The sequence below is a fragment of the Vicugna pacos genome, chromosome 17 (genome assembly GCF_048564905.1).
Source record: "Vicugna pacos chromosome 17, VicPac4, whole genome shotgun sequence".
Lineage (NCBI taxonomy): Eukaryota > Metazoa > Chordata > Mammalia > Artiodactyla > Camelidae > Vicugna > Vicugna pacos.
The window spans coordinates 53,906,091-53,930,622 of NC_133003.1; the positions used below are offsets into that span (position 1 = coordinate 53,906,091).

General features: G+C 57.3%; 1 protein-coding gene across 2 annotated transcripts; it reads left to right on the forward strand.

The window, feature by feature from the left end:
- Positions 1 to 254: 254 nt before the first annotated feature.
- COPG1 (COPI coat complex subunit gamma 1) lies at positions 255 to 24,055 on the forward strand. Of its 2 annotated transcripts, none has more exons than XM_072941966.1 (24): positions 255 to 389; positions 1,792 to 1,844; positions 2,316 to 2,396; positions 2,661 to 2,732; positions 2,908 to 2,987; positions 4,061 to 4,136; positions 4,406 to 4,498; positions 4,899 to 4,985; positions 6,077 to 6,234; positions 6,329 to 6,462; positions 8,257 to 8,324; positions 8,516 to 8,704; positions 10,694 to 10,789; positions 12,725 to 12,968; positions 13,647 to 13,722; positions 14,683 to 14,786; positions 15,148 to 15,273; positions 15,526 to 15,594; positions 18,118 to 18,260; positions 18,572 to 18,743; positions 19,386 to 19,483; positions 21,379 to 21,517; positions 21,767 to 21,865; positions 23,584 to 24,055. In XM_072941966.1, exons 4-24 carry the CDS (start codon positions 2,706 to 2,708, stop codon positions 23,712 to 23,714), a joined length of 2,409 nt encoding a protein of 802 aa, XP_072798067.1. In that variant the 5' UTR covers positions 255 to 389; positions 1,792 to 1,844; positions 2,316 to 2,396; positions 2,661 to 2,705; the 3' UTR covers positions 23,715 to 24,055. The 2 variants fall into 2 exon arrangements, with proteins under 2 accessions (XP_072798067.1, XP_072798066.1); XM_072941965.1 differs by lacking the exon at positions 255 to 389 and adding an exon at positions 740 to 896.
- Positions 24,056 to 24,532: the final 477 nt, after the last annotated feature.

Consider the following 24,532-nt stretch of genomic DNA (forward strand, 5'->3'; position numbering starts at 1 on the left):
GCCCCCGCCGGGCTCACCGGCGTCCGGCCCGCGCTCGGGTCAGCCGCGCCCCGCCCCGCCCCGCCCCCGCGGCGGACGCACTGGGCCCGCCGGCGCGCCCCGTCCTGACCTGGGCTTCGGGATGTCCACGGGTCCCCGGCTCGGTTTCCCCTTGGCGTCTCCTCCCGCCCCCAGCGCCGGGCGGCGCGTCTAGTGGGCGCTCGATAATCTCCCAAAGATGTGAAGACCCTTCGAGGGCGCCGCGCCGGCCCTTTACTTAGACCGCGGGCGGTAGAACAGTTCGCAGCGGAGCTGACGCGAGGGGTGGGCGGCCGCGTTCGTGCAGCAGTTCACGCGCGGTGTGCCCCCATCACCCACGGCAGCGAGTACAAGGCACTCAAAGCAATAAAGTAAGAATACAGTGTGTTAGGCAGCCTTCCGAGCCCGGCAGAGAAGTCCGGCGGCGGAAGAGGCTGAAAGTGAGGCGAGGCCGGCGGGCTCCCCGGAGGAGGTGACCGAAACGGGTAGCATCTCTGAGGGGGGCCTGCTCCCGGCCAGCGAGCTAGGGCCTCGCCTCCAAAGCGAGGCACGACGCGGTGACGCGAGGACGACTGCTACTCCCACTGGGCCCAGAGGAGGGCGTGAAGCCCGGACTCTAACCCGGGCCCGTCCGCAGGCCCCTCCCGGCAGGGACGGGGTTAACGCCCGGCGCGGCTGCGCGGCCCGGATGTGCGCGTGCGCGGAGCGCGGAGTGCGCGTGCGCAGAGCACCGGGCGACGTGGCCGGCCGGAAGTGGCCTGTGCGGAACCGCCGCCGGACCGCCCCTGCCTGCCGCGCCGTCCCGCTCCCGGTGCTGCTTCGCGCCCCCGCCGGCACCACCATGCTGAAGAAATTCGACAAGAAGGACGAGGAGTCGGGTGAGGGGGCCAGGCCGGACCCCCCGCAGACCCTCAGCATCCTCGCCGGGAGGCCTCCTTCGGGGCCTCTGTCGTGACCTGGGGGTACCGGGGCTCGTGCGGAGGGCCCCGCTGGTCAGCGGCAGGCCTCGGAGGGCACGAGCATGCGCCACTGCCGCTCCCTCGGGAGCTCGGACCGCGATCCGCAGGGTGACCTTGGGCGGGTCACGAGCCTCCCGGGGCCTCAGCTTCCCCCTCTGTCAGGGGAGAGGGCCGGGCCAGATGCTCCTCTGGGGGTTCGCTGGCGGTTCGCTGGGGCTGCGTTGGCGCTGGCCAAGCTAGACGTAATCTGCGCAGCCAGCGTCCTGTGGCTGAGAACCCTGACTGTTATTCCTTTAACCAGCAAACGCATATTGAGTGATGGCTGCTGTCAGGCACCGAACTGTGCCCTGATGTTGCAGAACAAGGGAGACACTCCGTGCCTGAGCTGGGAATGTCAGAATGTTGACAGACAGCGCAGGAGGCAGACGGCAGTCAGAAAATCACACGTGTAATTAGTTACAAGTACGATCTCTACTGTGAAGAAACCCTGATCCCTGGGAGATGCTGGTCCCACACATTGCAGGGACTCAGTTAAGTAGCAGTTGTATAAGTGAATGCAAGACATGATGCTATGAGGGGCACAGACGGACTGTACCAGGGCTGCTGGGTGACTGTGAGCGGTTTGGGGTACAGGGACCCCTCGCAGGAGACTGGCAGGATCTGTTTGCAGGTTGTAGAGCTTTGATTGCCCATTCGGAGGAGTTGGAACTTGAATGGGTCGACAATAGGGACATTTGTCCCTTGCCTCCGTCTGGGGAGTTTTGAAATTCAGGGTCACAGCCAGTACTCAGGCATCTCTGTTCTCTGATGATAGGTGGAGGCTCCAACCCATTCCAGCACCTTGAGAAGAGTGCAGTCCTCCAGGAGGCAAGTGTCATTTGCTCCCCCGTCTCTTCCACTGTAAATGTTCTCAGTCAGTGTCATCAAAGTGCTGGTTTTAAGAACAGGAGGGCGTAAACCCATTCCTGGAGAGAGTTCGTCGTGCTTTTACCTTTTTGTTGTTCTTTGTTTCTCCTTCCAGTTAATTAACAAGCGTTTCCTAAGTGTCTGTTAGTCACTAAGTCAGCATGTCCCCAGCTAATACTTGGGGAAGACTTCGGAAGTTGTTAACAGATTAAGAAAAGGACAAGGCGAGGGAATATAGCCCAGCAGTAGAACGTGTGCTTAACCTGCACGAGGTCCTGGGTTCAATCTCCCAGTACCTACATTAAAAAATATTTAAGATTGGGAAAATGCGTTTATTTACCCTGGGACTTCTCAGATCTTGAATGTGCTTGGGGGTTGTCATGAAAGGGAAATAAATGGAGCCAGAAGGAATTGACCTTGTTCCCTTCTTAGGCACGTGTGTTTAACGAAACTCCCATCAACCCTCGGAAATGTGCTCACATCCTCACCAAGATCCTTTACCTCATAAACCAGGTAACGGGGTGAACCTTGCGGGTGGGGAAAGTGGTGCTGGGATGTGGTGGGGGGCGCACAAGTCAAATAGCCCTTAAGCTACTTGACAGCCCCAATGTGGTAGTAGCCAGTGGCCCAGCTCTGGGCCCCCCAGCATCCAACTCCGATGTGTTGCCCTTGCTGGGGCCTCTGCAGGGAACGAGGGTCGGGGCTTGGGTGGGTGTGGCGGGAGGAGTCTTCTGGCTGGTCTGTCCCACGCTGGGCCTTCTTTCTTGTTTGAATCAGGGGGAGCACCTGGGGACCACTGAAGCAACCGAGGCCTTCTTTGCCATGACCAAACTCTTTCAGTCGAACGACGTAAGTGTCCCCAGTCCAGCTCTCCTCTGGGAGGCAGCTCTGACAGGGCAGAGGGAGGGCCAAGGGGAGCCGCCCAGCCCGTGAGGCTGCCTCAGTGTCGACTGGAGCGTTCTTTCCCTAACCTTGGAGCTCATGCTGAGCCAGGGTCAGAGGGCTTTTCGCATCTTTCGCCCAGCCCACCCTCCGTCGGATGTGCTACTTGACCATCAAGGAGATGTCCTGCATCGCAGAAGATGTCATCATCGTCACCAGCAGGTGAGTCCTGGGTCTCTGGTGGAGCCCACCGCCACAGAGGCTGTGTTCTCTCAAGCACCAGGTCAGGAGACTTGGACGTGTTGCCAGCAGTGCTCTTTCGTCCTTCCCTCTCCTGTCTCCCTCGTCCTTCAGTTACTCTGCCGGCGCCTACCTCCGCCCTCCCCCCATGGCAGCCTCCAAAGGGGGCGGTTAACCTAGGCACAAAGCCTTCCTCCCTTTGATTCCTCTTAGTCAGCAAAGCCAGCCGGGAACTGTCACAAGGACCAGCGAGAACATAGGGACAGTGGGTGCAGAGGGTGGGCGGGGCGCGCAGACTCTCTCCCTGAGTGCTGGTCTGCTCGCTGAGTATTAGGCTGAGTGATTCAGGATGCAGACGTGACTGAAATATAATCCCTGCCCGTCAGATCTGGGCTCAGTTCTCTTATTTCTTCCTGCCACAGTTTGGGGAATGTTACACATTTATGTCTAGGTTCCTTTAGATAGTGTTTATTGTCTACGAGCCCCTGCATGTAACTCTGGGAACAGAGCAGCGAGCAGAGCAGACGTGGCCTCTGCAGCGCAGAATTTACAAACAACCTGGCGGACAGGCATTAGGGAAGCGACGTCTGTGAGAGCAGACCAGAGCGATATCCTACTTGCATTCAGATCAGGAAAGGCCTCCTGGAACGATCTGAGTGGGTCCTGGAGGATAAGTGGAAATCGCAGGACAGGGATGGAGGCGAGGGCAGGGTTCCAGGCACAGGAAGCAGCAGCCCTGGAGCAGGGAGAGCACCTGGCCTGCCTGGGGACGTCTCTGTTAAGGAGTTTGTGCTTGGTGGTGCTGGCGGGAGGAGGCCTCGGGGATGTTTTCGTCAAAGGAAGGGAGTTTTATGAAGTCAATGTTGAGTTTTACATAGACCCTTCTGGCTGCTGTGTGGTGTTTGGCTCAGAAGGTTTAAGAACACAGAGAGGATGCTAGCCAGGAGCCTCGTGTGGTGACCGGAGCTGGAGGGGGCGGGCGGGCGTGGGCTGGGGGCAGCAGGCCTGCCTCTGGCTCCTGCCCCTGCGTGTGGACAGCGCCTCCTCCCCCACAGCCTGACGAAGGACATGACCGGGAAGGAAGACAACTACCGGGGCCCGGCCGTGCGCGCCCTCTGCCAGATCACTGACGTGAGTCTGCTGCCCCGAGGCCACCCCCCTCTCCCGGCCCGTTGCCTCTGGGTCTCATCCTTTGCTTTAGGTTGTTCCTACCCCTAGCCTTCCTGCCGGGGTTCTGGGCAAAGCCCCAAGCCAGGTGCTGGGGGCGGGAGGGGAGCCAGAACCCAGTAAACACGTGTGCTTCCTCCCTCCTGGCCCTCACTTCTCCACACCCAGTCACGTGCTCCTGAGGGTGGCAGGGGTTGACGGGGTCCCCTCCCACCCCACCCTTGTCCCCACAGAGCACCATGCTGCAGGCCATTGAGCGCTACATGAAGCAGGCCATCGTGGACAAGGTGCCCAGCGTCTCCAGCTCTGCCCTGGTGTCTTCCCTGGTGTGTAGCCGAGGCCGGGGCCCTTCGGGGCTGGGGCAGGGGCAGGGAGCAGATTGGGAAATTGAAGAAATAGCAGAGTCACTGTCCAAAAGGAAAACAGAAGTTTTGTACCCCTTGATCTGCGAGTCCCACCCCTTCCCAGTGAGGAGTGCCCGGGGAACTTGGGGTTGACTGGGGGGCCAGTTGGACAACCTTGGCCCTTCCTGCGGGGTGATAGCTTTTTGGAGTTCAGGCCTGGTGGAGATCTGCCCTGGTGGGGAGAGGGAGGGTGGGAGCCTTCTCGGAGGATGGGGGACGGCGCCTGAGGGAAGCTCTGGAGCACTTGGGACTGTGGGCGGGGCCGGGGGGTGCAGTGGGGAAGCATCCTGCCTGCCCCCCTTAATGAGCCCCGCGCCCACAGCACCTGCTGAAGTGCAGCTTTGACGTGGTCAAGCGCTGGGTGAATGAGGCCCAGGAGGCGGCATCCAGCGACAACATCATGGTCCAGGTGAGCTGTGAACGGAGCAGTGGCATTTGAGACTGAGGCAGGTGGCTCAGCAGGGGCTGGGCAGGATGGATGCTCACCAGGGAGGTCCTGGTGGCCTTGGCTGGAGAGGAGTTTGCTCCTTTTGTCATTGTGGGGAGGCTTAGGGGGTTTGGGGAGGGCATGCAGGACACCAGTTGCAGGGGAAGTTGGGCTGGAGACTTCACCAGCTGATACCAGAACATTGGAGGGTTTTGGCAACCAGCCGAGTACTGTCTGGGGAGTGTGGCGTGGCGGGCCCGGCCCAGGCAGGCAGAGGGCTGTTTCCCAGCTAGCTTTGTTGGCGATGCCTGGGCGCATCCTGGGAGGACTTTGACCTGCTTAGCTCTTCGCTGACCTCAGCCAGGAATCCCTTTATCTCCGTGAGTCTCAGTCTCCTTGTCGGTGAAATGGGAAGGAGAGGCCCTGCTCACAAAGCTGTGAGGGTGAGCTGAGAGCACCTGCAGCCGCTGCCCGTCCGGCACCTGCCTTCCGGCTCCCTGTGTGCTGGGTCTCGTCTCTGGGGCCAGCGGTGGCCCCTCGAACACGTTCCAGTGTCAGGGAAGCTCCCCGTGTAGAAAGCCGTCAGATGCCCCTCTGGTGAGGAATCAGCAAAGAGCAGAGGGACAAGAAGTAACTCTGTGCGCCTCACTTTGCCAGTATCAGCCTCGAGCCCTCGGGCCCATCAGTGGAGGTAGCCGTGAGGTCTCAGGCCTGCACGGCACCTTACAACACGGGTCCCCGCCCAAGGCCTGGCTCCCACTTTCTCTTTCTGGCCGGAAGACGCGCGCTCTCCCCCAGTTCTTCCGTCTCCGGGCGTCTGCGGGCCCCCCCGCCCCCGTGCTCAGGCTGCTGCCCAACAGGCCCTTGCTGAACTCGGGGGCGGGGGCGGCTGGGAACTGCAGATGCTCAGGTGGCTTGCTGGGCGCTGCCTTCAGTCTCCGCGAGGAAGCCACCAGGACGTCCGTCTTAGAGATGTGGAGGCAGAAGTGCAGAGGGACGTGTGGCCTCCAGGGTCGCGTGGCCGGGGCCCCGGCCTCACGTGCCCTGTCCTGCTGCCCTCTCCCGTCCTCCAGTACCACGCGCTGGGGCTCCTGTACCACGTGCGGAAGAACGACCGCCTGGCCGTCAGCAAGATGATCAGCAAGTTCACGCGGCATGGCCTCAAGTCCCCCTTCGCCTACTGCATGATGATCCGCGTGGCCAGCCGGCAGCTGGAGGAGGAGGATGGCAGGTAAGTCTCTGTTGGCGGCCCACTGAGGCTTCCCTGCCCTTTCCGCCCTGGGCTGGGCCTGCCCAGCCTCCTCCTGCTGCCTGTTGTTCCGTAGCCGTGACAGCCCGCTCTTTGACTTCATCGAGAGCTGCCTGCGCAACAAGCACGAGATGGTGGTGTACGAAGCCGCCTCGGCCATCGTCAACCTGCCAGGCTGCAGCGCCAAGGAGCTGGCCCCGGCCGTGTCAGGTGACCGGACGTCCTGCACCCCAGCCCCACACGGCCCTGCCTCCGGGGATGTAGGTCCTGGGCCAGGGGTTGTGGGAAAGAACAGAAATTCCTCCAAATCGGCCACAGTCAAGGGTTAAGAGAGGGAATGCGTTCCCAGGAAGCACCTGCTCTGTGCCAGGCTCGCGCCTGGGCTTCCCACATGGGTCTCATTTGGGGGATGGGGCGCCCTTAGCTCCGTCTTACACGACAGAGGCCAGAGCACTGGCGAGTGGGCGGAGGCGAGGTTCAAATGTGTCCTGCAGCCTGCCGGCTGGCTGGCCATAACAAGGGCCCAGTGGAGGAACCCCGCATTTAAAGCCAGGGTGTGGTCCCTTGGGCCTGAGCCATCTGCAGGGAAGGAGAAAGATCGGTACAGAGGTCCAGTCAGCCTGTGAACCTGGTAGCCGGGGTGGGAGTCCTGGCCCTGTCTCAGCTGCCGGATGAGCCTGGGCCAGTCAGCTGTCCTCTCCACGCTGCAGGGAGGGGTGGTCATCGCGCCCATTCCCTGGGGTTATGGCCGGCAATAGACTTGAGTCATCGGCACAGACGGCTTCGAACGCCGCCTGGCAGCTCAGAGCGCAGTGGCGGTGCTCTGGGTGGTTGTCTGAGCTGTTGCCGGTCCCCTCGCTGAGTCCTCAGTGCCTTGTCGCTCAGGACCGTGTGCTGCATGTTGAGCCCTCCCTGGATGTCAGCATAGCGAGCATGGGGTGCCGGGCTCAGTGGTTGGTGCTGGGAAGCAGGGGTGTTGAGAGGTGAGGTGAGGAGAAGCTGTCCAGATGCATGCAGTGGGAGAGAAAGGGCGGCCGCCCCAGAAGGACACGCACAACGGAAGCCAGGACTCTCTGCGGGGGAGGTCAGGCTGCAGGTGTTAGGCGTGACCGGGCCTCCTGTTCTTCAAGTATCCTGCGCAGGAGGGCTGTGAACCTGGTCAGGCAGAGAGGCGGGGCTCTCGTTTGGAGAGCGAAGTCTGCCTTCCTTCTCAGAGACAAAAGCAAAAGAGCTGAACGGTAAATGAATCCATTCAGTGCACTAAGCGTTCATTCTCATTACATTTCCTGTGTCTCCAGGACAATGAACATCAAGTTAACAGGCAGCTTTCTAAATAAGGGTGATTTTAAGGAAAACATGAGTAAGTGCTGAAAACATGTAAGAGAATACAAGTCAGGTTACAAGGAAAGGGACGGGGGTGCTGCAGAGAGCAGCTCAGCGAGCACGTGTAGAGCCCACCCCCAGCTTGGGGGCCTCCCAGGGACGGGAACAGGGACCGAGGCGGTGGTCCTGCCGGGACCCAGGGCCCTGCTGGTGTCTGTACGCCCCCTGGGGAGAGGTGGGAGATGGCTTCACGGGATGGGGGGTGGTTTCAGTGCTTGGGCTTCAGGTACAGGCAATCCTGGACATTGTCCTAGTTCTGCCGCCTCCCAGCTGCTGGGCCAGAGTCCCTTCGGTTGCTTCACCCCTTTGTACCTCAGCCTGTGCCTGTTAAAGACGGGGTGGTGACAGTAGCTGCCTCATACCAGTGGGGGTCACTCAGACGAGGCCGCAGGTGCTCACCCGTGGGAACGTGGGCCCTCATAAGCCCTCTGCTCTTGGCTCAGGTGCCCAGGGGGAGGATGGCTCTTCCTCGGCTGAAGTGGAGGTGCCAGCAGGGAAACAAGTCAAGCACAGGGTTTGGGTCTGAGCCGACTGAGCCCTCGCAGGCCCCCTGGGAGGCCCTGGGTTTCCCCAGCCACCCAGTAGAGGGTGGCCTGACACGTGGCGTCTGTGTCCCCACAGTGCTCCAGCTGTTCTGCAGCTCTCCCAAGGCCGCGCTCCGTTACGCCGCTGTCCGCACCCTCAACAAGGTGAGTGTGGGGTTGGCGGGATGGGGAGCTGTCCTGGGACCCCTGGAAGTGGCTTTGAGCCCCTACCCCATGGAAGGTGCAGCCCTGGTTGGACTCGTTTCTCCCGGGGGGTGGCATGAGCTTGTCTGAAGTTCTGGTGGGAGGCCTGCATTCCTGTGCCTGTCCTCTCCATCTCTTTCCTTCCAAGACAGGTTGCCATGAAGCATCCGTCAGCAGTGACAGCCTGTAACCTGGACCTGGAGAACCTGGTTACGGACTCGAACCGCAGCATCGCCACGCTGGCCATCACCACGCTCCTCAAGACGGGCAGCGAGGGCAGCATCGACCGCCTCATGAAGCAGATCTCCTCCTTCATGTCCGAGATCTCGGATGAGTTCAAGGTGCCCGCCCCGGGCCAGGGGACCTGAGGGCTGGTTGGGTGGAGGACTTGTGGAGATTGATGCGTGCGGTGCCTGGTCTGGCCTTTGTCCGTGGTGTTCTTTGCAGCAAGGCCAGGAGCTCCCAGACCCCTTTATCGGGTCCTGAAGTGTTGCCTGTGTGCCGGCGGTATACTGTGTAGGGCTCTCAGAAGAGGGGACGTAGCGGTGCACAGGACAGGTCCTACCTGCCCTCGTGGAGCTTGCGTGCTGGTGAGGAGAGGGCAGGAGCGTGCACACAAGTGAGAGGATGGCGGAGTCTCAGATGCTGCCGGTGCAGCAAAGGAAGCAGGTGCAGGAGAGGTTCCTAGGAAGAGCCAGTCCTGGGCCATGAGCCAGCCTCGGGGAAGATGCTGGAGGTGGGGATGCAGCAGCACTGGGACCAGCAGTGAAGTCAGAGCAGGTGGGGCCTAGAGCACGTGGGGCCTGGAGGGGCGTGGCAGAGTTGTGCTTTTAAGGAAGATACTAGGTTTTTCAGTAGTACCTTTTAAACTTTCATTTTCAAATGGTTTGCAGAAGGTTGCAAAGAAATGGACTAAATTCCCGTGCACTCCTCCCCCAGCTCCCTCCTCCAGCTCCTGCACCACCACAGGACAGCATCAACCAGCACGGGCACGTCCGTAGTCAGTTCACCAGTCACACGTGGATGTGTGCCTGTGTGTGTGAGAAACTACACTGTTTTTGCTTTTGTTTGGCGGGGGAGGAGGTAATTGGGTTTGTTTGTTCGTTTGTTTATTTAATGGAGGGCCTCATGCATATTAGACACGCACTCTCCCACTGAGCTGTACCCTCCTCCTGAAACCTCGTCTTTGTCACACTGTGTAGCCTTGCAAAACTGCCAGCACAGTCAAGGTACCAGGTACTCAGCTACACCATCACCACAGCTCCCTCGTGTTACCTGCCCTGCAGAGCCACGCCCATTCCCTCCTCCCCAGCCCTTGGCCCCTGTTCAGTCTCTGTGATTATGTTGTTTCACAGTTGTTACATAAACGGACCATGTAGCACGTTTTCAGAGAGTTATTCAGGGCAGATGGTAACATGACTGATGATAAATAGTGTGGTAAGTTGTGTGGCGTGGGTTACACAAAGCGGGCAGAGAGAAACGCTGCGGGCTGTAGGGATGAGTACTTTGTGAAGTGACACTGGGGGGCTCGCGTGTTAGACCCTTCTGGGGCAGCTGGGAGGGCAGCTGGAGTGCGGCTTTGCTCGGAAGAGGCAGTGGCACCTCCAGGCGGGGGAGGTAGGAGAGGAGGGCGCTTTGAGGGCTCTGCAAGGAGCAGAGCTGGGTGTCGGGGCGCGGTGCGGAGGCCGGGGGAGGAAACGCGGTGAGCGCTGACTCCGCTTGTAGTTGGGGTTGATGGCAGCGCTGTGGGTGAGTCTGGGGAGGGGGGCGAGGGTCAGTCTTGGATGAGGGAAGAGGGAGGGTGGTGACGGTGATGGCAGCCGGGCCGTGTCTGAGGTGCCCGTGGGTGCCACATGGAGTTCCGTGAAGGACATTTGGAAACACTGATCTTGAACTCAGAGCAGAGACGGAGATTTGGGAGTCAGTGGCCTAGAAGAGGTGGTTAAAACCACGGGAGGAGGTAAGATTGCCGAAGAGACTGTGAGAGAAGAGAAGAGGGCCAGGGCTGCAGGACCAGGCGGCAGCCTGAGTGAGGACAGCTGAGGGTGGGAGTCACCGCTGGTGGGGGAGTGGGGCCCGTGGGATGGTGCGGGCCTCGTTGACTTGCTTTGAGATCTGAGTCGAAAAGCAGAGTCGGGGGCACCCAAAGCCTGGATCAGGGGCTTTGAGGTGCTGTGCCTGGCGCCCTGCCCAGGGCAGGCCGGGGACTTAGGTCCTCGCGTCTCCTCGCCCTGGCCCTGCCCAAGGAGGGACTCCGTGGCCACTCCGTGAGCGCAGTAACCTGAGCCTGGGGGCAGGGGCTGCTGCTCACGCATGTCTGTTTGGCCCAGGTGGTGGTCGTCCAGGCCATCAGTGCTCTGTGTCAGAAGTACCCTCGCAAACACGCCGTCCTGATGAACTTCCTGTTCTCCATGCTGCGTGAAGAGGTGAGTGGGGGCCCTCGGGACACGCCAGGTCTCCTGAGCAGGCAGTGGCCTGGCTGCTGGCTCCAAGCCCTGTTTGGAGCCCAGGGCCTGTTGTTGGGTGTACCCAGCTCAACCTGTCAGCCGGCCGAGTTTCCTGGTGCCCACGGCCCTTTAAACTGCTCGTGGACCGACAGTATAAACATGCACCAGTGCCTGGTGATGACAGTAATAGCGATAATGACACACTGCCCTACCTTTAAAGAGCCAGCAGGTGCCCCGAGGCGATGCTTGTGCGGAAGGTGGGAAACTGAATTCCGTCTGGTGTCATCTCACATAGAAATATTTGGGCCAACCAGGAGCTCCAGGGTGGTTTCTTGGGAAACAGGAAAATGGTGTGACATTGGTTCTATTTTTGTTCCTGACATGAGTTAGTGATTCACTTGTTTCCCCTTTCTTGGTGGTCTCAACAAAACTGGTTAACTCAGAGGCGGAAAAGCAGTTTCTTGGAGTGGATTTGGTCCCCAGATACCTGGTGGCCCTTTGCCCCAGCCCCAGCCCGGCCCCTGGGCCAAGACTAGAGGAACCGTTGCGGTGGGCGTCTTTAGGGTTTGTAGGAACGTCAGAAGGGAGCGGGAGGAGGAATGGGGGTTAGGGCTGACAGCCGGCTCTGTGGGGACACCGTAGCGTCCTCGATCTTGTGACCATCATCACAGGCCTTGTAAACATTTTTCCCCCTTTAAAAATCAGGGCTCTGAGCCAAGGTCTGAGTCTGGGTCTGTGAGGCGCACAGCCCCTGGTGTTCTCCCGGGCCTCCCTGCCTCCCAGGACAAGACGTGGGTCCGTGTGAGTGAAGCATGAGGGCTTCCCCCGTCAGAGCCAGGCACTCAGGCCCCTCGGCAGCCGCCGGTCCAGCAGCCGCTGGCAGCACCTTGCCGCCATTGCTCCGAGCTCACGGCACCCAGCGGGCAGGCTGCAGGGCTGAGGCCGACCCCGGTGCGTGCCCCACGTGGCAGCCCTAGGCACCGGCACACACGCAGTGCCACTCACAGAGCGTGTCCGTCCTTCAGGATCACCTGTCGGCTGAGCACGCTAACCGTCCTTCCGTCAAGGTGCCTGAGGCTCAGACAAGGGAGGTAACTTACCGCAGCCAGAAAACAAGCTGACCTGAGAACAGGGGCCAGGTTGGGCCCACAGACAAGTTTTACTTGCATTGTACGGGGTTTTAACGTTTTGAATTAGTAGCCATTGTTTGCCACCACAGTAGATTTCCAGTTTCTCTTGAAGAACTTCTAAGACCGGGCCACACGAGGCGGCGTCGTGACGTCACTCTTCAGACAGGACAGGCACTGTCCCTGCCCACCCCCACCCAGTCTGTTGTGTGTTGCCAGGTTACCTGCCTGGCACCTGAGGGTGTCTCAGCTGCCACTTCTGTTCCTAAGTCTCTAAGTAGCAGCGGGTAGATTTGGCCCGAGGTCTTTTGCTCCTCCACCGGCCCATTCAGTCTTTTTTTTTAATCTTCATAAAATACATGACAGAAAATTCATCGTATTAACTGTTTTTCAGTGTAGAGGTCAACAGTGTTAAGTATATTCACATTGGTGTGCAGTTAATCTCCAGAACTTTTTCATCCTGCAAAACTAGACCTGTTCCTGTAAACACTAGCTGCCTGCTCCCCCTCCCAGCACCTGCACCACCCACTCTGCCTTTATCTCAAAGATGGGAAGAAAATTAAGACCCAGAAGGTTCCTATTAAACCATCTGCTGTTAGGACTGGAAACGCCCCAGCGAGGACTCAGCCTTAGCTTTTTGTTTTACACAAAACAGAGGTAGAGGCCCAGGGAGCCAGGCCCGGGCCCCTAGGTCTGCACCTGGACTGCTGGGCCTGGGCCTCCGCGCTCGTTCGTTTGCAGAGCAAGTGGCCTCCTTGCTCAGCACCCCTCCCCGCCCCCGCTGCAGGGCGGCTTCGAGTACAAGCGGGCCATCGTGGACTGCATCATCAGCATCATTGAGGAGAACTCGGAGAGCAAGGAGACCGGGCTGTCGCACCTGTGCGAGTTCATCGAGGACTGCGAGTTCACGGTGCTGGCCACGCGCATCTTGCACCTCCTGGGCCAGGAGGGGCCCAAGACCAACAACCCGTCCAAGTACATCCGCTTCATCTACAACCGGGTGGTCTTGGAGCACGAGGAGGTCCGGGCAGGTGGGTCTGAGGAAGGCTGCCCTGGGCTCCTGGCCGGCCCTGGAGCAGAGCCCCCAGCAGAGGGGCTGAGCTCCCCGGAGATGGGCACCCGGTGCTCTGGCTGCGCAAGCTCAGCATTTTGTGAAGTTGTGGGAAGGGTCTTAGATGTGTGGGTGTCATCTGGTGGAGTGGTCCTTAACCTCATTTGTTTTATTGATTTGTTTGTTCTGAAGTTTCACTATGTATTGCTGTTTATCTTTCTGCGTGTTTAGTTTTTGTTTTTTTAATAATACCTGTATTAAATTATACAATTATACAATTCACATACCATAAACTCACTCTTACATGAGTGTACAATTCGATGGGCAACCATCGCATTCTTAATTTTATTTTTAATTAGCTGGTGCCTCCTCTAGACAGATTTTCCTCCTTCAGCGGTTGTTACTCATTAAGTAATAGCTCATCTTCTCACTCATAGTCATGTGATGTGTAACTGTGAACTGAGGAGGGCAGCTCCGTGCCTCATCAGAGTTAATGCTGGAAAGGGCCCCTGGGACCCGAGAGCAGGGCTGCCTTCCCCATGGGAGGCAGGGAGTCGCTGCCGGGGTGGTGGGCAGGGCCTCCCGGTTCTGGACCGCTGGGCTCTGGATGACCCATTCGGAGCACTGGAGGTGAATCACACTTACTTGCTAAATGCAGGCGCTGTGAGTGCTCTGGCCAAGTTCGGGGCGCAGAATGAGGAGATGTTACCCAGTATCCTGGTGCTGCTGAAGCGGTGAGTGCGAGCCTGGGCCCGACGGACAGCAGTGCTCCCTCAGGCCTGGCAGCGTTGCTATGTCTCTAACTAAAAGGGGTGGGTGGGGGGATACACCACTATTGATTGTAGAAAATAAAAGTCTGAAAAACAACATCGTGCAAAAATCCCACCGCCCAGACGTGACCATTGTTAACTTGAGTTGTTCTTTTTCTAAAAACAGCTTTATCGAGATACAGCTTACAAACATACCATGCACTGTTAAAAGCGTATAACATGATGATTTTTAGTGTATTCACAGAGTTGTACAACCATCACCACAAGCTTAGTTTAAAACATTATTGTCACCCCAAAAAGAAACGGTGTGCCCATCAGTAGTCACCACAGACACTCCCGCCCCCTGCCCTGGTCACTGACCCTAACCCTGACCCACCCCAGCCTCTGAGTTGTCTGTTTTGGACAGTTCGTGACAGCACAGTCGTGCTCTGTGTCACATTTCACGTGTCCTTCACAGTGTTTCCGGGGTCCATCCACGTTGTAACTGGTGCCGGCACCTTGTTCCTTTTTATGGCCAAATAGCATTTCATTGCAGGGCTAGACCACGGTCTGTTTGTCCATTCATCAGCTTTCTACTCTGGCCGTTGTGAGCAGTGCAGCTGTGAAAACGTGTGCACGATCTGTGTGTGACGGGTTCTCGGTTGTCCTGGGTGTGTACCTAGGAGTGCAGTTACTGGGCCAGGTTAAGTTCTTCTTCGACGTGTGCTCTGGGACACGGGAGGTCGCCCCTTCGCTGGGTGAGCCCTAGGGAGAGGGTGCAGGGAATATGAATGTGGCCACCACCTGTTGGTTAGAAGCCCAGGCACCATATCTGGGGGCTGAGCTGTAAGAGACCTGCTTCTTCTCACCGCCCTCTGGTGAAGCCCTGAAGCACCCCTAGCCCTGTGGGGCCCCCGTCAGTAGGACCTTGTGTTCTGGCCGCAGGTGCGTGATGGACGATGACAATGAGGTGAGGGACCGAGCCACCTTCTATCTCAACGTCCTGGAGCAGAAGCAGAAGGCCCTTAACGCAGGCTACATCCTGAACGGTGCGTCTCCCCTGCCGTCCTGACCCTGGCCTGCCGAGTGCCGCGCCCCCTCCTTGGGCAGGGCAAGTTTGAGGCGGGACGCTCTGGGCTGGCTTTCAGGGTGACCTCGGAGCAGCGCTGTGATCTCAGGAGACCCTGGGCCCTGCGGTTCACAGCCGTGCGGGTGGAAATGGCCCAATGGAGTGAAATGCTAGTCGTTGACATAAACCCCCATTTTCTCAGTACTTTGCCCTTGATCAGTCTCTGTCCCATGCCCCCCGACTCCCCACGCCAGTCCTGTGACGGAGGGTGTCAGGGTGTCGGGGGAAGGCAGAGGCTCAGGGGTAAGACCGCAGGCCCTCAGCCTCCCGCTGGCCTCCAGGTCTGACCGTGTCCATCCCTGGTCTGGAGAGGGCGCTGCAGCAGTACACTCTGGAACCATCAGAAAAGCCTTTCGACCTTAAGTCTGTGCCCCTGGCCACCGCGCCCACTGCAGAGCCAAGAGCAGGTGAGTGACACCGCCGTGGCCCCGCAAAGCCACTGCCCCCGCCGGGGATGGACGGGGCTGTGCCGGGAGGAGGGGATTGCCCTGTGCCGCTGGCTCCAGGAAGTGAAGGCACGTTCGCACACTCTCTCACGTGCTCTGTACTTCACGCTCCCGGGGGTTGGAAATTATAATCCCTAGGTAACAGCACCATGGCTGACGCCACCCTGGCCTGTTACTGGAGTTGCTGGTCACCATGCGTATTTGTTCCTGCAGAAAGCACCCCCATCACCGCAGCCAAGCAGCCTGAGAAGGTGGCAGCCACCCGGCAGGAGATCTTCCAGGGTGAGCAGAGCTGCTGGGGGGGCTCCCGGGGCCGCAGCCGGGTTCGGGCTCTCTCCCGGGGTTCAGAGGAAGACCTGCCACCGTTCAGGTCTCCTGAGCGCTGGGCCCTCGGAGTATTTGGCCAGCGTGCTTGACCTGCAGATGGAGGGTATTCGGTCCATTTGGTATTTGAGGATTTGGATGTCCAGAGAGAGAAAGTGATTTGCCCGAATTTGCACAGCAAGGAATTGAGGAAGTAGGGCGACTAGAATTGAGATCCAGATCCGACTGGCTCCAAGCTGCCTCCCGGCCCTGGCTCTGAGGGCTCGGGCCCCGGAGCCAGGCCAGTTCAGCGTGTCTGGGTCCGCACTGCTGGGTCCAGACATACCGGTACTTCCTCCTGGGTTCCAGACGTGCTCCATCCACCTTGCCGTGCAGGGTTCTGTCTGGGTATTCGTCTGCCCCTCTGCTCTGGCATTTTTCACGGGGAGAGGCTGTGGGTCGAGTTGTCAGACCATGTTATCCACTGAATTCCTACCTTCAAGCACTGGCACGTGTCTGCCTGCCCCTGTGAAGCACCCCCGGGCCCTGGGGCTCATCCCCTCTCTCCGTAGCTCTGCGCGGTTCTCCACATGGTCTGTCTTTCTGTTGCCTGTCGCAGCGCCTCCACAGTGCCTTCCTGACTCAGGTAGGCTCCCCCGACTGTTGCTGACGGACATGAAGTCCCACCTTCTCCTTTCCGTTCCAGAATCTTGTCTTCTCTCAGCATACTCTCTCTCACATTTCCCAGGACTAGGATCCTGAGTTGGCTGGACTCCTTCTAACCTGGAACTTTCCTTCTGTGTTAGTTCTCCCTTGCTGCTGCCACAGATGACCACGGACTTAGTGGCTCAGCGTCACACAGATTAATGATCTTGTTCTGAGGTCAGAAATCCGAAGTGGGTTTTGCTGTGTTGACAGTGCTGCACTCCCTCTGGAGGCTTGGAGGGGGTTCGTCCACTCGCCTTCTTCCCTGGTTTCCGAGGGCGCCTGCATGCCTCACCTAGAGGCCCCTTCCCCCACCTTCAAAGCCAGCTGCAAAGGCTTTCCACGTCTCTCTGGCTCTGACCTTCCTGCCTCCCTCTCAAGTGGTAGAGCTTATATGTAGTATGCAGGAGGTCCTGGGTTCAATCCCCAGCACCTCCTCTGAAAAATAAAGAAGTAAATAAAATCACATCTGCAGAGCGAGGGAACATATTCTCGGGTTCCGGGCATTCGCTTGTGCACATGGACCATTGTGCCACACCCTCCGAGGTAGACGCCTTCTGAGCCTCTTCAAGGGTCTCAATTCCATTTGTAGACAGTCTCTCAAAGCCTAGCTTGTATTGATCACATGTTAAGTTCCAGGGACCCTGCTAGACCTTGACATTTATTGCCTCATTTATCTTCACTACAACCCTGGGAACAAGATTATTGTGTCTGTTTTATTGAGGAAGAGTCTGCAGCTCAGAGGCATTAATACTAGTGGACTCCCCCCGGGTAGTAAGGGTCTGGAAATTTAACGCCCAGTGAAACAGAGCCCGTGGAAAAGCACTGGTGGCTGATGGTCACGGTGGCCCGAGTGTTCCTCCTGATACCCAAGCTGCCTCTTTCTGGGCGTTTTCTTGCCTGCACCTTCATCAGATACAGTCCTTCAGGCTGTAGAGGGCTGGCACAGTCACACAGGCTGCCTCTTCGTTGTGGGAGAAAACAAAATAATAAAAATGCCTACTTTCTCGCTCTATCCCTGAAACGTGAATTGAGTCCCTATTAAGTCCGGGGCAGAATGTCATCCCCGGCCTCAGGGCGCAGTTCTCGTCCTTACAGAGTTCAATTTACCTGGGAAGACAAGTTGAAAATCTTAAGAGTGGTGATCTTCAAACATCAGTAGACATCAAAGTCATCTGAGAAGTGTTAGAGATGCAGATTCCTGGGTCCCGAGCCAGAGATTTCAATAGAGCAGATCTGGGAAGGGTCCAAGAATCTGAGTTTTCCACCAGTCCTCCCAACCGGGTGGTTCTGATGTAGGTGATTCGTGACCACAGTTTGAGGAACGCTGCCTGAGGCCTTACCGGATGCACGCCATCCACACTAGATTGGGTTTTCTGCAACACTCTGAACCTGAAGCATCTCCTTTTTAGCCGCTTGTCTTAACACGTCTGAGATTGATCTGTTCTCCTGCCCGGTCCTCTGGTTGTAACAGCATTCCTCTCCTCTTAGTCTTTCCCTAATTTCCATCTTCTCTTAAGAATCTTTGCTGAGCTCCTAAAGTTGAGGGAGTCTCCAGACGGATTAGACCTAGGACTCTGGGGCCTCCCAGTCCGTCGGCTGCTTCTGGCGCCTTCTGAGGGCAATGGGGAGGAGGGCGTCCATTGTGCTGGTATGGCACGAGCGGAGTCAGGGAGGTGAGCGAGTGCTTGCGTGTATTCAGGAAATCACCAGTGGACCTTGAGGACTGGGCGTGAGGATTGATCAGGAGCACAGGTTGGTCTGGGACTGAGTGACCATGTGGCCTGTGGGTTTCAGAGCAATTGGCGGCAGTGCCTGAGTTCCAGGGGCTGGGGCCCCTCTTCAAGTCCTCGCCTGAGCCCGTGGCCCTCACTGAGTCAGAGACCGAGTATGTCGTCCGCTGCACCAAACACACCTTCACTGAGCACATGGTGTTCCAGGTGAGCCGGGAGGCTGAGCCTCTGTGGGGGCCTGGGCCCTAGGAACAGTCCCGTGGGGTCCTGGCGCCCCCGCATTGAGAAATTGGAGCTCAGCCTGAAGACAGATCTGTCACCGGCAGCCACATGTCTCGCATCCTTGACCCAGGATCCCTCTGGCTCCTGAGTTTTAGCACAGAGACTGGGAGCCTGGGAGGGGGACTGGGCCAGGAGTCAGTGTGGCCCCCGGGTGAGAGGGAGGACCCCTGGCTCCTCCTCTGCAGTAGGTTGGGGCCAGAGCAGCATCTGAGCAGCCCCTCTCCTCCCTGATCCAGTTTGACTGCACGAACACACTCAACGACCAGACCCTGGAGAACGTCACGGTGCAGATGGAACCCACTGAGGCCTGCGAGGTGCTGTGCTACGTGCCCGCCCGGAGCCTACCCTACAACCAGCCCGGGACCTGCTACACGCTGGTGGCCCTGCCCAAGGAGGACCCCACCGCCGGTGAGCCCTCTGCGGGGACCACCCTGGGGTCGATTGGGGTGGGGTGGGCAGCTCGGTGCCAGCTGTTTGTCTCCTGCCGGAGCTTCAGCTCCTTGACGTGAGTCCTGAGGAGGAGAAGAAAGAGAATGGCTGAGCCCCCGGGACTTTCCCCACGTGGTCTCACTTCCTCCTCGTAGACCCGAGGGCGCAGCACCACTGTCCCTAGTCTTAGAGGAGGAGACTCAGACGTGGGTTAAAGGGCTTCTTGAGGCCACATGGCTGGTATGAGGCGGAGCCGGGTCCGTCTGGTCTTCAGACCAGACCCTGTCACTGTCCCGTGAGTGAGCACAGAGGAAGCGCAGATGCAGGAGGTCCCAGGTCCACTCCTCCCAGAGAACCGGGCACTTTTCCCAGGCCCAGGAGGGCTTTGTGGATGTAGCCAGCCTGCAGCACCTGTGCCCTCCCCTTCCTTCCCCGTGGGGGCGCATCTCAGGCCGGGACCTGGCTCTCTGGCCTTCTCCCAGCTGGAGTCCCTGGTCCAGACGTGTGGGGCTGGGGGTTAGGTGCCACTAGTGAGAATGTAGCGGGGGCTGGGGGGTGTGGGCCTTGGCCGCCCGCCCGTGGAGGACGCGCCCGACCGCCCGGCCTCTCCCCCCGCCACAGTGGCCTGCACGTTCAGCTGCATGATGAAGTTCACTGTCAAGGACTGCGACCCCACCACTGGGGAGACCGACGAGGAAGGCTATGAGGACGAGTATGTGGTAAGAGGCTGGGCGAGGAGGTTGCCGGCGTGGACAGCGGCCTGGAAGCGTTTTCATGCTGGAGTGGGGAATAGAAAAACGCAGTATAGACACACAGGAAAGCGCTGCCCGTGGCCCGCGGGGAGTGCCGCGGGGAGCGGAGCTGTGTCGGAGGTTATTCTGTGCAGTGCAGACCTTGCCCACTGACAACTGCAGCGTCGTCTCCTGTGTCATTACAAGCACTTCGTAAACACGGGTTTTTTCATAAACACAATTTTTGATGACTTTAACATACTCCCTTCTATTGACATAGCATAACTTCACTTGACCTTACATTCCTTTAACATTGGGGCTTTGTGATTCCAAATTTTCACTGTTTTCAAATACTACATTGAACGTCCCTTTGAGTGCAAATTTTTATCTGCATTTCAGGCTATCTTCTTAGGATAGATTCCAAGAAGTCAAATAATCTGGTCAAAGGCTAAGCATGATTTAAGACTTGTTGATTCATATTGTCACATTGCTTTCTAGAGAAATGGGGTCAGTCTGTATCTGCTGGGCAGTCCTTCCATGCTTGCATGTATTCAGGCCCTTCCGGTTCCAGCTGTCTGAGCTTGAGTGGGACCGAGTGCCGCGGGCAGTGGCTCAGGGCCATCTGAGCACAGACCAGGGTGCCCAGCCTGGGGCGGAGACTGTTAGAGCCCTCACGACTAGAGGGGCAGTGGCTGGAAAACAGCGGTGGCCACTTGTGTCCTCCTAGACCCTTTGCTGAGGAGGGGCCTTCCTGGGCACTGCCCTGCAGCCGACTGAGCTGCCTGGGGTGCGGGGTCTGAGGCATGTCTTCTGCGTAGGAGCCGTGTCCTGCATGCTGACACCTTACACGCACCCGAGTAGGGGCTCAGTGAAGGGTAAACGGATGGGGGTCCTCTATGGACGTCAGTCCGGGGCGAGGCAGTCTTACGTGACAGGCCCAGGGAGGTCACAGCTTGGGGGAGGGGGGCGGCGTCTGCTGAGTCACAGGAGGCAGGCCCGTGAGCACTCCCTCCCATCCGATCAGGCCCTGACTCTAGGCAGGCCTCAGAGGGATGTCATCTCATAGCTGACGCCCCAAGGTGAGGGCCGAGGGTCCTCGTATCCATGGTTCTGCATCCATGGATTCAGCCAATCACAGATTGAAAATATTTGGAGTTGGGTTGGGGGTGGATTTCCGGGAAATTCCAAAAAGGGAAACTTGAATTTGCTGCACAAGGCAACTGTTCATATATCATTTGCTTAGTTTTTACAATAATTTACATAACAGTTACGTTGTATTAGGTATTACGAGTAATCTAGAGAGGATTTAAAGTATGCGGGGGGGCCGCTCTCTTTCCATTCATTCAGAGACAGCCCACACTCTGTCTGTGGAGTGTGTGCCTACTTTTAATCTGAGCACGCAACCCCCACACCTCGTGGCCTTTCTCCTGCCTTTCAGTATATCTCTGAGTAAATCTACCTTTACTCAAGGAAGGAAGGGAGGGAGGGAGGGAGGGAGGAAGGAAGAAAGAAAGAAAAGAGAAAGTATGAGTGGGTTAAGTGCAAATGCTGCACCATTTTACATAAAGGACTTGAGTGTCAGAGATTTTGGTATCTGGGGGGTCCTGGGACCAGTCCCTGCAGATACTCAGGGACGACTGTACTTGGGCCAGGGTGCATCTGCTGAAAGGTCACCGCTTGGCTGTGAGTACCTTGGGGACACACAGCCAGTCAAGTTGCTGCCTGTCCCCTGAGCCCAGCACGCTGCTCAGTGCCTGGCAATCTCCAGCCTAACACGCTGCAGGAAGGGGTGGGTGGCGGGGTCAGAGCAGAGGTTCAGAGGTGTGTGGGGCAGGGAGTCTGCCCTGGAGGAGTGTGCCTGACGGGCACCTCTGTCTCCCCAGCTGGAAGATCTGGAAGTCACGATAGCTGATCACATCCAAAAGGTCATGAAGGTGAACTTTGAAGCTGCCTGGGATGAGGTGGGGGACGAGTTCGAGAAGGAGGAAACATTCACCTTGTCCACCATCAAGACACTTGAAGGTAAATCCAGGAGTTGCTGTTTCCAGCTTGCTTGCCTTTCAAGGTCCTTGGCCGCTGTCCAAGTGCTCCTCTCTGTTCCCCATCCCTGCCCTCAATGCCCCCAAAGATCCAGGGCTGTGTCCAGAGTAGGTACTTCAGATGCCACGTCATTAAAAGCTGCTCAGAGTGGGGCTAGGGGATGGGGGAGTGATGGTGGCACAAAGCGGGGCAAGATAAGTGGCTTAATGACACTGGGGTTTCTCCCTACAGAGGCTGTGGGCAATATTGTGAAGTTCTTAGGAATGCACCCTTGTGAGAGGTCAGACAAAGTGCCGGATAACAAGAACACCCACACGCTGCTCCTGGCTGGTAAGCAGTGTTTCTGGGTGGGCAGGGCCTGGAGCCACTGCATCCTGGGCTGAGGGCTCTCGCTGGGAACTCGGGGATTCAGAATTCACAGTGTCCAACTCCACAAGGCCTAAAGAGACCTGCATTGAGCTGTCTCCCTCCCAGCCCTGGCTGCTAATGACTCCATTCCCCTTCCAGCATGCAACCAGACTCATGGCACAAAGGACACCAGTATATGCTTCCTCTGATCATGTGGATGTAAAAGCAAATGCGTACACATTTCCGTTTTTTAACGCAGATGTTTATGTACAAGTGGTGTATACACTGCACTTTGTTACTCACTTGACTGCATCTTGGAGATCTTCCGTATCACTACTCAGAGCTTCCTCATTCTTTTTTGGCGGGGGGAGAGGGTTATTTATTTATTTGTTTATTTTTAGAGGACCATGTGCATGCTAAGTACACCCTCTACCACTGAGCTCTGCCCTCCCCCCAAGAGCATTTTTATCATCCCAGACTGAGCGCTCATTCTTGTGTGCAGCTGACTGCTGTTCCATTGTGTGGGTGGATCGGATTCTGATGGACATGTAGATTGTTCCAGTCTTCTGCTCTTACAAAGTATGCCACAGTGAATGATCACATACAGACATGCAGACACACACACTTCACTTTGCATATGGGCACCGAGGGTATTTGTAGGGTAGGTTTCCCTAGGCGTTACCAAGACAAAGTGCATTTTCCCTTTTGGTAAATATTCCCAGTTGCCTTCCATAGGAATTGTGCACCTTTCCTCCCACACTCTGGACAGCACAGCGTGTTACCAAACTTGGTGGTATGATGTTTGCCAGGTGTGAAGAATGGTGGCTCCGTGCAGGTTTATTTTGCATTTCTCATATATTGAATGAAGTTAAGCATCTGCTCAGATGCACAGTGCCACCTGTGTTTGCTTTTCTGTGAATTGTTTTCATATCCTGTGTCTAATTTTCTTCTGGGCTCACTGGACTTTTCTAACAGGAATGGGATTTTAAGCACTTCTCATGGAAGTTTTCAAACATACACAGAATCAGCCCCCCCACGCTCATGCCCCAGTGTTGGCAGCAGACAGCACCGATAGCCCTGCTCACTGTCCACCCCCAGGTTCTGTATTTAGACATTTTATATGTAAACATTTCTGATCTCTATGCTTCTCTAAAAGTTCATCACACCTAAAACAGTGAACAAACGGAAAAAAATTTTTCCTGAGTGTTTATAAACAGGGTGGGGAAGTTGCTCTGCTTCAGTGCCCTGCTCACAGCTGACAGCCCCCTAAGCCCAGCCTTTCTGGCCACAGTGAGGTGACCCGGTCCCCTGGGTGTTGCAGACACCTGCTCTGCGGTTTTGTCATGGTGGGGCTGTCCCTTCCTCTGTGCTCTTAGATTGGGCCAACACATGTGAGAGCCTCTGTGACATCAGGCACAAGCCACGTATGTCCTTTAACTCATTTGAGCTTGGCAGAAGCTCGAAATATGGTTAGTAGAATGGTAACTACTGAGATCATGGAGGATGCTGCAGCTCAGAGAGGCAGAGTGACATGCCCAGGGCCTTGGGGATTTCAGCCAGCTCTCCTGCTTCCAGGCCCCTCCCATTCCACTCCCCCAGAGCTGCCTCCATCAGCTATTGCAAGCACACCCCCACCTCCACCCCCAGCCTAGCTCACAGCCCCCGTCTGCCTTACCCACCTGTCCTCTCTCCCCTTCTAGGCGTGTTCCGGGGTGGTCATGACATCCTGGTGCGCTCCCGGTTGCTGCTTTTGGACACGGTGACAATGCAGGTGACAGCCAGAAGTTCAGAGGAGCTGCCAGTAGACATCGTCTTGGCATCTGTGGGCTAAGAGGACGGCCTGCACAGGCTCTGCTCCTGTCCTTCCCCCAACACTACGCAGGAGTCGCTCCTGAACCCGGTGGAAACTCCTTTCCAAGCCTCTGTATTCAAAAGCAATTAGGAATCCTTGAGGGCTTTTTGTTCTTGTTTTTTTAATTTAACCCCCACCCCAAGACTGCTAGGGGTCACTTTTTAAATAGGGGATGATTTTCGCTTGTCCTCAAACTTGCTGCCTTGCCTGCCAGGGGAGGGACATCGCAAATGAATAAAGTTCTCGCAGCACCTGTCGAATTTATCCCCTAAGAAACCATCTGATCCCTATAAATAAATCAGCATGTATTTATTGAGTGAGTGCTGCTTCCGCAGACTTGTGCGTGCCTAGGGGCTCGGGCGTCTCTGCCACAAGAACACCCGCTCCATCCCCTCTGCGCCCACAGCCCTTTGGCCACTACCTACCATGAGGCAGGGTCCTGTCTGAGCCGCAGGCCGGGGAGCTGAAGTGGTGCAGGTTTGCCGAGGGAATGACAGCAGGTGTTGGATTTGAGCACCTAAATCACCCTCCTCTTCTAGGCGATCAGAGGGTTTGGGTGGATTGCCTGGCTGTTCCCTAGCGTCAGCTCTTGGGTGGAGCGTGCAGGGGGATTTCCCTGCTGGAGGACCAGCCCCCGAGAGCAGAAACCCCTGGCTTAGGTCCCAGGGGAGCTGTCTCAGAGGCCACCGCAGCTGGGCTTTTAAACGCAAGCCAGGTGGTTTTGACAGTGTTGTGGCTGAGGTACAAAACCTGTTTGAAAAAAATCTCGGCCTCACCCTTACAGATTTAGGTTTGGG

What these genes read in the sequence shown, in the direction of transcription:
- COPG1 (XM_072941965.1), top strand. Translation starts at nt 860, where the DNA reads ATGCTGAAGAAATTCGACAAGAAGGACGAGGAGTCGG. An exon ending in AGATCTCGGATGAGTTCAAG is followed by an intron (nt 8,705 to 10,693) that starts GTGCCCGCCCCG and finishes TGTTTGGCCCAG; the next exon opens with GTGGTGGTCGTCCAGGCCAT. An exon ending in CAAGGAGGACCCCACCGCCG is followed by an intron (nt 18,744 to 19,385) that starts GTGAGCCCTCTG and finishes CCCCCGCCACAG; the next exon opens with TGGCCTGCACGTTCAGCTGC.